The sequence below is a fragment of the Crassostrea angulata genome, chromosome 6 (genome assembly GCF_025612915.1).
Source record: "Crassostrea angulata isolate pt1a10 chromosome 6, ASM2561291v2, whole genome shotgun sequence".
In the NCBI taxonomy this organism is placed as follows: Eukaryota; Metazoa; Mollusca; class Bivalvia; order Ostreida; family Ostreidae; genus Magallana; species Magallana angulata.
The window spans coordinates 23124-39252 of NC_069116.1; the positions used below are offsets into that span (position 1 = coordinate 23124).

The window sequence follows — 16129 nt, forward strand, 5'->3', positions numbered from 1 at the left end:
AAACATGTGTGTTACTATCTTCAAGAAGCTTATAAAATACAGAAAAACAAAATTGTTTTTGTAAAGGAAAGTATAATTCATTATTATTTACGAAACAGGCCAGACATATATTAACCAAGAAGATTTCCATGTCATTGAGTTGAATCATTTTACAACGTTAAACATTGAACCGGGTGCTTTTTTTTCCTCCATTGAAAATTGAAACCAAAATATACCCGGTTACATCCGTTACACTGATATCATGCTATGTAAAATTTTGCTACAGTACTATAAATGACGTATGTAATATTTGTTTTTAGAAACAAAATCAGGACTTGAAGATTTACATATAGTTTGGTGAACTAGGCAGTGAAAGTCTTAGATCTAGATATGAAAAAGAACAGGCTAACGTACTTGTGTAAGCATTCCAGATTTTATAATTATTTGTTCTCCAAAATTCATAATTTTAGTAAATTTATATGGAGAAAGAATATACGTTTAATGCAAAGTGCACGCACATTTTCGTATATACACAATCAGTTCTGTACAATGTTAGTAACTGTTTACATCTTGAAAAACTTGGAGAAGATGTAAGAATTTTTCTTTGGCTTTGTAGATGATTTTCGATCACATACTTTTCATGAGCTGAGTCTAGATGGGATTCGGGGTGGGGGAGGGGGAGTTGGAGTTCCGCCCTCGTGGAACAAATCAAATTTCTTAAATTTCCTCGATCCCCTCCCTTAACAAACCTGAATATACCCCTCAAAAATATTCTGGATGAACGGATGGTTTTTATTACGTTTTAATATTAATAATAATCTGATAGTTATTTGTTGAATCGTTAATTGGTTTAGTTAAATGATATCGCGTCAGACGAAAAAGTTATGATAATATTTAACAGTATACTTTTTTAAAACACAATAATTCTTATTGAATTCTTATTCATGTATACGAGGGTTATAAGAAAAGTTCGCGGACAAGTTGACTTGTGAGCGGACTATTTATACATGATACTAGCGAAACTTTTCAGATTTAACTCTTATTTTCTAAGAAATATGAAACGATTTGTTTGTTTTAAATGCACCATAAAAAATATACAGCTTAATTATTTGATGATTATGCTGCACGGAGCATGTCAGTTTTTTTTTTTAATTTTTTTATATTTTGTACGCATTTTTCCTTATTAAGAATATGTACCGTTGAAGTGCATGAAAATAAACGATATTTCATATGACATCACAATAACTTATGAGGGTCATTTTATGAAAGTTTTAAGTCGAAGAATTTTTGACCGTTTTATCGCCGAACTTGGACGAACAACGCTTGAAAAATGAGTCAAAAACTTTGACGTCTGTTATATTTATGGACATCTTGGAGCACCGGGCCGTCATTTAATGTTGTGTGCACGCAGGAAAATCTCCGATGGAGACCAAAGGGTTCTTATATGAATGCTTCTATTTTTTTATAGGAAGAACGTTTACAACTTGAATCACAGAGATTTAAAGATGGAAAAACTGGGGGGTTTTTTTTGCCCTTGCAGCACCCCCCCCCCCACCCCCCCTACAGCCGGGATCTTGCACTTATAGATTTCGCTTATTTACCTCATCTAAAGTCGAAACTGCGTAGACAGAAATTTTTGGACCTAAATGATCTACGATATGCCACAAAAGGCATTATACAAAAGCTTGACAAATAATGGTATGAACGTGCATTTTATAAATCGGTTAAATGTCTTATAAAGTGTGTGGAACTGAAAGGTGTTTACTTTTAAAAAGAGTAACAGTTTGACTTTCAGTTGTTTGACGTCACCTGACTTCGTGGATATATGAAATGTTGCTCCGTAAATCTAATTCACGCAAAGTAAAAATCGCTGTATCTTTTGGAAAAAAAAAAATTAAATTCATATGATTTTTTGCATACTTATTTCCAAATGGTAGTCATTTAATAAAACATACGCCATCCTACAAAGTTCACAGTAATTTTGCCGTAAATCACTGTCCGCGAAGTTGTCTAACAACCCTCGTATAGTTGATTAAAAAAAAACAAACTAAAGTAATGAAAAAATCATATCCATTAATATACGAGTAGGTAGGTATTCGACAAGGGTAATTCAAGGGTACACATGTACATTCCTTCCGGCTTGTGTGTTTCGTATAGACTAGTTCTTAAATCTTTCACTGTATTATAATTTATCATAAAAGCCTCAGTGACAGGCATTATAATTTTTTTTTATTAATATGATCATGTTAAGTTAGAAAATATAAAACATTAAAATAACCCATCAGGTAAGAGGCAGGAGTGCTTTTTTTCTCAGCGGGCGAATGCATTCTGCGTAGGAGTTGTCTACTTACCGATTTTTACTTAGTTTGTGTTAATTAATGAATATAAAGTCAACTTTTTACTGCTATTAGATTTTATTTTGTTGGAGAAAATTAAAATTATCCATCAATTAAACGACAGGCATATAGATTTCTTCTGCTACCGTATGAATTCTACGTACGAGTTATCTACCTTTACCAACATCTTTGATTTTTCGTCGATAAATCCGTAATGAAAGCTTATAAAAATATTTTGTTGTGTGAATTAATATTAATTTATCACATTTAATCATAATCAATCATAATTATATCGATATATAGCCGCATTTGCCGTGGGACTTACGTGGGACTTACGTGGGACTTGTTTTCCCCGTGGGACTTGTTTTAGTATCAGCGGTTCAAATTGATGCCGTTCTAGAAACGTGTACTGAACACTGCTGAAGATTCATCTGACCATAGCTATGATGTTCGCTTGTATCTTTTTTTACGAGTGTTGTTGGGGAGAAATCCAAAAAGCTGGAGTTGATGGAATCTTTTAAGGAAGGCGGAAAAGTGAAAATGAATTGGGGAAAATTTGGCATGTTCTCTGGATGCATTGTTAAAGTGCACGGTAAGTTACAAATAAACAGTTTGAATATATATTTATAATACATGATACCCGCTTTAAACGCAGATCTACTATTCGAGTTACCTTCTGTGGATTTCAGATTTTATTTTAACATTGTGTATATCAGCAGAAAGCTGAGCGCGGGTAAATTTTTACGCTCCTCAACTAATTCCCATGCATAAACTTCGTTGTTAACCGCTATATGCACTTACAACTGATTACTTACAAATTATTTATTTTAGTATTCTAGCTGTTTCGAGCTATACATTGTTTGTAAAATTATCAACTGCGTGTAATGAAAATACGTTCCTTTCAAAATACGTGATCGGATCAGAGATCGAGCATATTCGGCCTTAGTCGGAAATTGCGACGAGCCAATGAAATTCCAAGTAACATGTTATGTCCCTTGATGGAGCTCTTATATGCTGGGAGGTTCGAAATTCATGCGTATCGATGTAAACACTCGAGATAAGTGACATGTCAGAGTTTAGGGAATTGTAAAAGACTACTAATATCTAATATTGATGGTACATATAAATAAAAGATTAAAGATTTTCAGAATCAATGGGAAACTGTTTCATAATTGTAAACACCAACACGTCAGGCACGTAGCATCGGGGGGGGGGGGGGGGGGGGGTGGGGGGGGGCGGGGGGATTAGACTTACCCAAAATCTTCAAAATCCTAATCTGTGGGGGGGGGGGGGGGGGTGGCCTCCCCCTACTTTTTCTCGCAGCAACTAATTTTTTAAAATTTACATATACAAAATTGAATTATCATGGAGTTGCCCCCCCCCCCCCCACTTTCTTTTGGAGGATACATATTTTTTTATATACTAGCCAGCCCCCCCCCCCCCCACAGATTAGGATTTTGAAGATTTTGGGTAAGTCTTATCCCCCACCCCCTCTCCTCCCCCCCCCCCCCCCCCCCCCCCCCCCGCCCTTTTTTTTTTTTTTTGCTTGTCAAGATTTTGGCCCCCCACTTTCAAAAACGATGCTACGTGCCTGCACGCTATGAATGTTCTTGAATAAAATATTAAACTTCAAGCTATATCAATGTTTATCGGTGTATATTAACTAAACACCACTCATTACTTTTTAATAATAATTTACGATTTTCAGAGAATGAAGAACTTCTCAACATTGAAGCCATCAAGGCCGAAAAGAAAATCCTTCGAGGAAAGGAGTTCAGAAATAATGAAGAGAGAGTGGAGGCCCTTCTTAATTATTTCAAAAAGGCAACAGAGAAACCAGCAGCATTAAAAAAGGATGGTAAACGTGAGAGGACTACAACAGAAAGAGCCAAGGAGAGCAAAGAACAAGACTTGGAAATGAGTCCAAAGAAAAGGATAAAAATACAAAAAGAAAATGAAAAGGAAGAAAAAAACCACAAAGGGTCAGAATCTACATCAGAAGGAAAGAAAAAGGAGCCAAGTAAGGAGGGGAAAAAGAGGAAGAATGAAAAGGAAGATCTGAAGAAGATATCAGAGATGAATCCCAAAGAAAAAGAAAAAAAAGAAAAGAGGGCTGAAAGCAATGTGGAATTATTGGCTGCCAAAGAGATATTGGCATCTCCTTTGTGCAGCCAATTTGATGACATTTCGGATGACAGCATATCTCCTGCAGTGTCGGTTAATGGAGACACCCCTCTAACATCAACATGGGCCTTGTGCAACCCAGACTTACAAAATCATAGGCAGATGGACTTACCAGTTACAAATGACAGGCCCTCTGATGCGCCAATCTTTGGTAAATAATTAATATGCATGTTTTAACATAAACATTGTGAGATGATGCATACAATGAGGATCTTGATGCCATTGGTAGAAATATCATACCAACAATTAGATTAACATTTATTCCATATTTTTATTTTGTACAGAAGTTCCTCCTGCAGATGTCATTTGTCTCTTTGAACTAATGTTAAAACCCAATGTGCAAAAATATATGAAAGCCATTGTGGAACAGGCCAAGGAGCAGTCTGGACAGACTGTCAGCAACTACCAGGTAATTTACAGTGAATTCCTAGATTATACCCACTTTTAATTATTAAATGCATATGTATATTTACAGCACTAATTGTTTTGTATCTATTCAGATGGCAGACAAACCATATACATGTAACACTCTCCCCCAGGAACTGCCTACGTTGACATCACAGACATCGGGGTGGACTCCATACTCAAATTACACCCAACCAACTCCATGGTACAATCATGTCACTTACACACCAGAACAAACTTCAAACATGCCACTAGATGCACCAGCACTTACACTCAAAACACCAACAAAACAAATTTCAACATGCCATACACAGTTTCAACATTTCACACCATTGCAGGATGCCACACTCATGTCAAATCGCCAAAGTTTTTTGCCAACCAACAACATTCCACCACAAAATACAAACACACAGCCATTGGAAAACACAAATATACCATCATTACAAATTCAGTCTGTTTCACTCCAGAACACAGTCACACAGCCATTACAAAACACAACCATGGCATCACCACCTAGCACCACATCATTTACCACAATGTCACCCCAAACAACCCTGCCAGCTACCCCTAGAAGATCCCCAAGAAAGCACTGTACCACACCAGAAGCTGCAGATGGCCATGTAAGTTCAACACTTTACAAAAGTTATTCTTAATAATAAAAAAAATAAAATTTTGAGGTTTAACTTCTCCATTCTCTCTTAATAACATAATAGTATTTTTCTACAATACAAATTTGGCATAAATTGTAGATGACAAAGCTACTTGCAAGCTATAGCTTGAGTGTCAGAAGAGAGGCACTAAGAAAAGCCAAGGAAGCAGCCAAAAAAGGGAATCCATCAAAAATGGGTTTTACCATGACGGCAAAACTACTCCCAGCTATATTCACCTGGGAGGAATTAGCATCCAGCAGGGGCCAGGGGCTAAAATCTAAAGAAGGGGACACAAGACCAGTCCTAGATGTTTCCAAAATGACCATTTTGAAAGGTATTGACATCAGCAGCATTATTTAGTAAATTTAATGATTCAATAGAATTACTAGCACATTGATAATTCAGGTCAAATGAGCTGTAGAACAGAAGCAAAACATTTTTTTGAAAAAAATAAACAAATTAGAGTAATAATAAATTTATTTTTCAGAATATGTAGCTGTTTGGTGTCAGCAAAATGGGGGACAAGGAAGTTATGCTGAGAAAGATGTAAATGACGCAGTGACCGAGCAAGTGTTATGCAAGGAAGAAGATGAAAAGCAAGACATCAAAAAGCTGAGAGACATAGAGAGACACAGAGAGAGAGAGAGAGAGAGAGAGAGAGAGAGAGAGAGAGAGAGAGAGAGAGAGAGAGAGAGAGAGAGAGTGGGAGTTAGGGAGAGAAAGAGAGAGTGGAGTAAGCAATGAGGGAAATAGTTTTACATGAAATCTAGGGGACAATTTTCTTTAATCTGCTTAAGACTTCAATCTGATGTACTCATTAACTTTTGAATTGTATGAAGAGATGATTGATCAATATGTATAATTAATAAATCATGTATTATTGTGAACAATTTTAGTTGATCATTTTCTCTGTAGATTTGCAAATTTACTGGCAGAATGTTTAGGTGGAATGTTTAACCGGAATCTTTAGACTGATTCTGGGTATAGTCCGCTTGAATTCCGTCTAATATTCTGCCTATGCATTAGCAGGAATTTTTAAGCGGTTTTGAAAAGCGGAATTCTAAAGCGGACTAATTTACATAATCTGTCTATTTTCCCGCTTGAATTCCATTTGTAATCCCTCAGAATTTCGCTTGTTTTCCACCTAAGCTTCATTATGCTTTTATATTGCTTAATTCAGACGGATTCCGTCTATAATGTCCGCCTTTTCTCCGCTTGGGACTTTTCGTACGGGCAGTGGTTTATTTTCCTACAGTGTCAACCAAAACCATTAGCTGGTTTATTTTCCTACAGTGTCAACCAAAACCATTAGCTGGTTTATTATCCTACAGTGTCAACCAAAACCATTAGCTGGTTTATTATCCTACAGTGTCAACCAAAACCATTACCTGGATTATTGTCCTACAGTGTCAACCAAAACCATTAGCTGGTTTATTTTCCTACAGTGTCAACCAAAACCATTAGCTGGTTTAATGTCAAATAGTGTCAACCAAAACCATTAGCTGGTTTATTATCCTACAGTGTCAACCAAAACCATTAGCTGGTTATTGTCCTACAGTGTCAACCAAAACCATTACCTGGATTATTGTCCTACAGTGTCAACCAAAACCATTAGCTGGTTTAATGTCAAATAGTGTCAACCAAAACCATTAGCTGGTTATTGTCCTACAGTGTCAACCAAAACCATTAGCTGGATTATTGTCCTACAGTGTCAACCAAAACCATTAGCTGGTTATTGTTCTACAGTGTCAACCAAAACCATTAGCTGGTTATTGTCCTACAGTGTCAACCAAAACCATTACCTGGATTATTGTCCTACAGTGTCAACCAAAACCATTACCTGGATTATTGTCCTACAGTGTCAACCAAAACCATTAGCTGGTTTAATGTCCTACAGTGTCAACCAAAACCATTAGCTGGTTTAATGTCAAATAGTGTCAACCAAAACCATTAGCTGGTTATTGTCCTACAGTGTCAACCAAAACCATTACCTGGATTATTGTCCTACAGTGTCAACCAAACCATTAGCTGGATTATTATCCTACAGTGTCAACCAAAACCATTAGCTGGTTTAATGTCAAATAGTGTCAACCAAAACCATTAGCTGGTTATTGTCCTACAGTGTCAACCAAAACCATTAGCTGGTTATTGTCCTACAGTGTCAACCAAAACCATTACCTGGATTATTGTCCTACAGTGTCAACCAAAACCATTAGCTGGTTATTGTCCTACAGTGTCAACCAAAACCATTAGCTGGTTATTGTCCTACAGTGTCAACCAAAACCATTAGCTGGTTTATTTTCCTACAGTGTCAACCAAAACCATAAGCTGGTTTATTGTCCTACAGTGTCAACCAAAACCATTACCTGGATTATTGTCCTACAGTGTCAACCAAAACCATTAGCTGGATTATTGTCCTACAGTGTCAACCAAAACCATTAGCTGGTTATTGTCCTACAGTGTCAACCAAAACCATTAGCTGGTTATTGTCCTACAGTGTCAACCAAAACCATTAGCTGGTTATTGTCCTACAGTGTCAACCAAAACCATTAGCTGGTTTATTTTCCTACAGTGTCAACCAAAACCATAAGCTGGTTTATTGTCCTACAGTGTCAACCAAAACCATTAGCTGGTTTATTGTCCTACAGTATCAACCAAAACAATGAGCTAGTTTATTGTCCTCATTATCAACCAAAACCATTTGCTGGTGTATTGTGACAGTCCCCCAGTGTCTATCCAACCCAGGTTCTGGTTTATTGTCCTAAAGTGTCTATCCAACCCATAAGTAAGCTTATTGTCCTACAGAGTCTATCCAACCCATAAGTAGATTTATTGTCCTACAGTGTCAACCCAATTAACTAACGTAGGCTTATTTTCCTGCAGTGTTAACCTAAGCTATAAATAGGTTTATAGGTCTACTGTGTTTATCCAATGAAAAAAATGAAAATAAAAAACTGTCAACTATCTCAAAAATCCATAAAACGAAGTACAGAAACACGAACCTCTAAAAAGATAGAGGTAGGATCAGGTGCCTAGGAGGATAGAGAATGCTCTGCTGACCAATCACACCCAAGGTGTGCTTTTTGTCGTAATCGGAGAAAAAACAGAAAAGTCCGTCGACAATTAGATGATTAATTATGGTGTAACAATTTGTATGAATAACGTCAGTCAGCATGCGACCCAGCGGAAGATTGTATTTGCTGACAAGGTCGCTGTATCGACCAGTGAAGTTACGAAAAGATGACTTCAAACGAGACTGTTGATAGTCCTGTTTTATCAACTTGTTTGTCAGTAGCTTGCCTCGCTTTGAAAACTGTTCATACGATCAATCTATAAGTAAGCTTATAATTCTAGTGTCTGTGCAAACAATAAATAAGCTTATTGTCCTTAAGTGTCTTTCCAAACCATAAGTTGATTTATTGTCCTACAGTGTCAATTCAACCAATAAGTAGGCTTGTTGTCCTACAGTCTCAACCTAGGCTATGAAAAGGCTTATAATCACAGTGTCTATCCAACCCATCATTAGGCTTATTGTCCTACAGTGTCTATTCAACCAAAAAGTAGGCATATTATCCTACATGAGTGTCTTTCCAACCCATAATTATGCTTGTTGTCCTACAGTGTCTATCAAACCCATAAGTTGACTTTTTGTCCAACAGTGTCTATCCAAATCCCAAAGTTAGCTTATTGTCCTTCAGTGTCTATCAAACACATAAGTTGACTTATTGTCCTACACTGTCTATCCAACCCATAATTAGGCTTATTGTCCTACAGTGTCTATTCATATTATGTGGCATATTATCCTACATGAGTGTCTTGCCAACCCATAAGTTGACTTATTGTCCTACAGTGTTAATCCAACTAATAAGTATGCTTATTGTCATACAGTGTTTATCCAACCCATTAGTAAGCTTATTGTCCTACAGTGTCTATTCAACCAATAAGTAGGCTTGTTGTCCTACAGTGTCTATCCAACCCATTAGTAGGCTTATTGTCCTACAGTGTCTATTCAATCAATAAGTAGGCTTGTTGTCCTACAGTCTCAACCTAGGCTATGAAAAGGCTTATAATCACAGTGTCTATCCAACCCATCATTAGGCTTATTGTCCTACAGTGTCTATTCAACCAAAAAGTAGGCATATTATCCTACATGAGTGTCTTTCCAACCCATAATTATGCTTGTTGTCCTACAGTGTCTATCAAACCCATAAGTTGACTTTTTGTCCAACAGTGTTTATCCAACCCCAAAGTTAGCTTATTGTCCTTCAGTGTCTATCAAACACATAAGTTGACTTATTGTCCTACACTGTCTATCCAACCCATAATTAGGCTTATTGTCCTACAGTGTCTATTCATATTATGTGGCATATTATCCTACATGAGTGTTTTGCCAACCCATAAGTTGACTTATTGTCCTACAGTGTTAATCCAACTAATAAGTATGCTTATTGTCATAGAGTGTTTATCCAACCCATTAGTAGGCTTATTGTCCTACAGTGTCTATTCAACCAATAAGTAGGCTTGGTGTCCTACAGTCTCAACCTAGGCTATTAAAAGGCTTATAATCACACAGTGTCTATCCAACCAATAAGTAGGTTTATTGTCCTACAATGACTATCAAACCCATAAGAAGGCTTTTTGTCCTATAATGTCTATCCAACCCATGAGTAGGCTTATTGTCCTACAGTGTCTATCCAACCCATGAGAAGGCATATTGTCCCGCAGTGTCTATCAAACCCATAAGAAGGCTTTTTGTCCTACAGTGTCTATCCAACCCATGAGTAGGCTTATTGTCTTACAATGTCTATCAAACCCATAAGAAGGCTTTTTGTCCTACAGTGTCTATCCAACCCATGAGTAGGCTTATTGTCTTACAATGTCTATCAAACCCATAAGAAGGCTTTTTGTCCTACAGTGTCTATCCAACCCATGAGTAGACTTATTGTCCTACAGTGTCTATCAAACCCATAAGTATAATTAATGTCCTACATGAATGTCTATCCAACCCATAAGTAGGCATTTTGTCCTACAGTGTCTATCCAACCCATGAGTAGGCTTAATGTCCTACAGTGTCTATCAAACCAATAATTAGACTTATTGTCCTACAGTGTTTATCCAACTCATAAGTAGATATTGACCTACAAACATGCCTATCCAAACCATAAGTAGGCTTATTGTCCTACAGTGTCTATCCAACCCATAAGTATAATAATTGTACTACATGTGTGTCTCTCAACGAATACTAGGCCTATTGTCCTACAGTCTATCAAACCCATAAGTAGTCTTATTGTCCTACAGTGTCTTTCCAACCCATAAGTAGGCTTATTGTCCCACTGTGTCTATCCAACCTATAAGTAGGCTTATTGTCTTTTATGAGTGCCTCTCCAACCCAAAAAGTATGCTTATTGTCCTACAGTGTCTATCAAACCCACAAGTTGACTTATTGTCATACAGTGTCTATCCAACCCATAGTAAGTTAATTGTCCTACAGTGTCTATTCAACCTATAAGTTGACTTATTGTCCTACAGTGTCTATCTAACCCAAAGTAAGCTTATGTCCTACAGTGTCTCTCCAACCCATAAGTAGGCTTACTCTACAGTGGCAGCCCTCATGAAGAGGGCAATATTACAAAACCAATTGTTGACTTAAATTTTAAGCATGTATTCCTGGTGACGCGACTTTAAGGAGGACAAGATTCAATATGTATTGTAAGTAGGAAGAGCAATCTCTAACCGGTTAACGGACAACTTGGTCAAAACCATGGCAACTGGTTACAAAATCAGTACTCGGTTAGTCGTATAAAATAAAAACATATATCCTAACGCAAATTTAAAATAAATTTAAATTTTTGCCTTTCAAGTCTTTTACTGAATCAAATTAAATTGGAGACCCCAGGGCTGAGCTCTTGGAGGATCAGGTGTTCATCATAATGACTGTTATCACAACATGTCACTGCCTTTTCTGTTCAGTTTTGAATGATACTAATATCATCGTTACAATTATTGTTACTATAATACCTATGTTCAATGTGTTTATTCTACTTAATTTTTCCCTTTAACACAACATCAATTTATTACATAAAAAATGCAATTGCCTAAAACAGATACATACATGCTACTACAATTCAAAAGGACATTTATTTTACAAGGAAATCAATAACTTGTTAGGGCTGAGTTTGTTTTGAGAATTCCAACTGCAAAATTGTTATGTGATCAGAGAAACTACTGGTATTTCATGATGGTTTTCTGGTTGTTCATGATTTCTTTTTGAATAATTATCATGAGATATAATTTTTATAGTATAGTTCAATTTACACATTAAGGAGAATATTCCTATCATGCTTTTGTGTAATTCATAACAATTATTTCAAAACAATAACAAAATGTCAGAAATCTGCAAATTTTGATGCAAGTAACCGGTTAATCATTTGGAACAAATTGCGATTAACCAATTAGCAATCGATTCCCTTCCCTAATTATAAGAAAAGAGTTTAACCATTTACCCTAAAGAAAATTAGAGACTGATGGGAAACGAGTTCTGATGGCAATTTTCTACATTTCTGTACAGACTTTGATCATATCATTGAAAGGCAACTCAGGAAGTACGTACCTTCTACAGTATATGTATATGTTTGAACATGACACTGTTTATATTTCTGAATCTTGGGCACTGAAAATACAAGTAGTGGTAAAAAAATGAATGTAAAGATGGATAAATCATAAAACTGTTTATTAATTCATCTTGGATGAAACCATAAACAATGGAGACAAGGTTCAGAGAGATAACTTCATTGCACATCTTATAGAGTGGTCAAAATTCACAATGTTTACATCACGATGTGTACAGATACATTACAATATGTACAGACACATTACAATGTGTAAAGATACATTACAATGTGTCTGTACATCACAATGTGTACAGATACATTACAATGTGTAAAATACATTTCAATGTGTACAGATAAATTACAATGTGTACAGATACATTACAATGTGTACAGACACATTACAATGTGTACAGATACATTACAATGTGTCCATATATATTACGATGTGTACAGATACATCACAATGTGTACAGACACATTACAATGTGTATACAGATACATTACAATGTGTACAGACACATTACAATGTGTACAGACACATTACAATGTGTACAGACACATTACAATGTGATGTGTACAGATACATCACAATGTGTACAGACACATTACAATGTGTATACAGATACATAACAGTGTGTACAGATACATTACAATGTGTACAGATACATTACAATGTGTCCATATATATTACGATGTGTACAGATACATCACAATGTGTACAGACACATTACAATGTGTATACAGATACATTACAATGTGTACAGATACATCACGATGTGTACAGATACATTACAATGTGTACAGATACATCACAATGTGTACAGATACATCACAATGTTTACAGAAACGTAACACAGTCAGTGCAGAAAAGCAACGTCAAAACATTTCCAAACATAAAACCTAGTTACATGTAATTCTAATATCAAGTAGGCTAAAATCATAGGCTTATCCATGCAATAAGTCACAGAGTCATGTTGGGAATTAAGTAAATGCCCCATTGCTGTTGACAAATGCCATTAAAACAGCAACAAAAAAACAAGGTCACATCACAACACTTAGCGTCACAAAGTTTGTCAAGTTCTACAACTGTAACTACAGTGAAACTTGTCTGTTCCGAATACTGTGTATTATGACATTTAGAGCAATAGGATGTTAAATATCATTGCTAAAATGTTGACTACCCTGGTAATCTGAAACATGGTCTAGTCTGGACAATTTCTTTGGATCAAGTGATATGTGGAACAGACAAGTTTTACTGAAATTACACATGTACGTCGACGATATGTAATACAAAATAAGTTACAAAATAAGGCAGAAGCTTCACAACAAAAATAAAGCCTTCAGATTATAAACAAGTGGGACAATAAATTGACACTGGTGTCTATGACTTTCCCAAGTCTTTGTTATCAGCATGGCCCTGTTACGAGTTTCAAGGTCTGTTTCCACACTAGCTCAAACTGGAGGAAAAGACAACATCTGTAGTTAAAGTTTTCAGTTTCTATGAGTACCATTGAGTGTATTTTGATAACTTGTTTGAAAACATGCAGTTCCCAAGCATAATTTTGAGTATCACTTTATAATTAAGTCATAGACGCATATTTTGTGCAGAGAGATACGAACAAATGCTACACATCACTTTACACTATGAACATACAACTATTCAGAAACTGATCCATATTATCTAGTATTATATATCTTATAAGTATTTACATATCTAACACATATTTCACATGTACATTGATAATCATTATCAAAAAGAGTCTGGGATGTGTGATAAAAGGATGAAGGTTTGGGTGTAAGCAGCTTAAGTATGTCCTCTTAAACAGTGTAGCATCTTGTAAGGGCGGGTTCAAGTATATTGTTGAGTTGATGGGATTTTATACACCAATGTAGCTAATGAAAGTGAGATAAATAAAATTTAGACTGTATAAAGGCTGTTGTCCTCCCCAAACAGGTAGTCAGGTACATCAATGTATTACATATAACAAATAATGCCATGTCATGCCGCAGCCGTTGTACCCTTCTATCTAATATATAAATGCCAATAAAAAATCATCTAAACAATGCCTCAAAAAACAAAGACAAGAGGGGTTGCTGTGACACAAAAATATATGCCAATGCTGATAAAAAAAGTTCATTAAATGAACATACACAGAGGACAAGGTACTGAAACGTTAAATACTGATTGACACAAATAAAAGGCACCCCTTAGGGGCGACGTCCTGGTTCAATTCTAGCAATGCTTCATCACGGCCTCAGTAGATCTTTGGTTGCCATAGCGACTTCCTGTGTCTATTCAGGGCCTCGGAGTAGGAGTGGCTCCAAGGTTTCACCGAGATAACCCCTCACAAAGTCCTTTACCACCTCACTAGTGATTGTCTTCTCCGCACACTTGTACACTTTCTGTTCAGGGAAATCAAGAATCACTAGCAGGGGGCACGTATCAGGCAGTTTGGCAAAATTCCTCACCGAATCACAAATCTCATCCTGAAACATGAAAAGCATTACATGTACATCCCTGGCTCATGTTAAAAATATTTATCCATGGAAGACATTTATATCTCATATACAATACATAGTTCATGACATTAGGTAACTTAATGTCCCAGAATAACAGTGTTAATTAATCTGACCTACATATAATGAGAATTTTAAAACATGACCTTTTAAGATACAAATATCCCATCTTTTTTTTATAAATTTTGATTTACATATCCATAAAATCTGTCAGCACTTAAATTCATATGACCAATTATAATCCAGATATGTCATATGTACATTTAAATAATGACAAGAGATCTCCAAAAGTGTGACTGTTTGCTTGATTTTCAATTCATACATGGTATAAGTTGCCCACATAGATTGGTATCTCGATCAAAACAATTGCTAACTTTGATTAGATTGTGCCACAAGTCTTTTTTTTGGGGGGGGGGGGATATTTGATCAGATGTTTTCTCTACAGTGGTTTGTTAAATTTTATGGCATAGAATGCTTTATCTGAGTAACAACTAGAGGTCTGAGGACTTACGTCACCGCCAAAGAAGAAGAACAGTTCCTGGTCCTCATGCTTGTTGTGTTCCACAGTGGCAGCCTCTGTAAGGACCTCGGTCGCCCACTCTATGTCCTCATCTTCTCCTTCTGTAAACAACAAAACAACAAAAAATTAACTCAATGTCAGGACCTCGGTCGCCCACTCTATGTCCTCATCTTCTCCTTCTGTAAACAACATAAAAACAAACAATTAACTCAATGTCAGGACCTCAGTCGCCCACTCTATGTCCTCATCTTCTCCTTCTGCAAACAACAAACAATTAACTCAATGTCAGGACCTCGGTCGCCCACTCTATGTCCTCATCTTCTCCTTCTGCAAACAACAAAACAACAAACAATTAACTCAATGTCAGGACCTCGGTCGCCCACTCTATGTCCTCATCTTCTCCTTCTGTAAACAACAAACAATTAACTCAATGTCAAGACCTTGGTCGCCCACTCTATTTCCTCATCTTCTCCTTCTGCAAACAACAAAACAACAAACAATTAACTCAATGTCAGGACCTCGGTCGCCAACTCTTTGTTCTCATCTTCTCCTTCTGTAAACAACATAACAACATAAACAATTATAAACACAAACAAAAAACTCAAACAAAACAACAAATATAAAACTCAGGGTCATGCCCTAAGTTGCCCTCTCTATGTTCTCATCTTCTCCTTTTGTATAAACAACAAAACACCATACACAAATTAAAAAAATAAACAAGAGATGTTTGTGAAACACTTATGCCTCCCTCCCTTGGAAATATCCACAAAGAAAATGAACGTAAACTGCAAATATTTGGAATTTTTCTGAGTCCAAGGGGCATAACTTTGTTGGAAATTGCTCCATCGTACCCAATATCAAACTTGACCTAGATATTATCATGATAAACATGTATACCAAATATTACAATATGTTTATCCTCTGCAA

The 16129-nt window shown here is 36.3% G+C and overlaps 1 protein-coding gene and 1 pseudogene across 2 annotated transcripts in view; one reads left to right on the forward strand and one right to left on the reverse strand.

Annotated features, from left to right (window-relative positions):
• The first annotated feature begins 2758 nt into the window (after positions 1 to 2758).
• On the forward strand, positions 2759 to 6170 carry LOC128189174 (uncharacterized; annotated as a pseudogene).
• A 6097-nt stretch (positions 6171 to 12267) lies between these two features.
• LOC128187830 (nucleoredoxin-like) overlaps positions 12268 to 16129 on the reverse strand; it is a 28633-nt gene continuing 24771 nt past the window's right edge. Inside the window, exons 6-8 of one of the 2 annotated variants that reach the window (XM_052858456.1) lie at positions 15425 to 15459; positions 15194 to 15268; positions 12268 to 14652 (exon numbers count right to left, since the gene is read on the reverse strand). In XM_052858456.1, the coding sequence (XP_052714416.1) occupies positions 14458 to 14652; positions 15194 to 15268; positions 15425 to 15459 (305 nt within the window). In that variant the 3' untranslated portion in view covers positions 12268 to 14457. Of the gene's footprint in view, positions 14653 to 15193; positions 15304 to 15424; positions 15460 to 16129 lie in introns of both variants that reach the window. The other variant, XM_052858455.1, reaches the window with a different exon arrangement.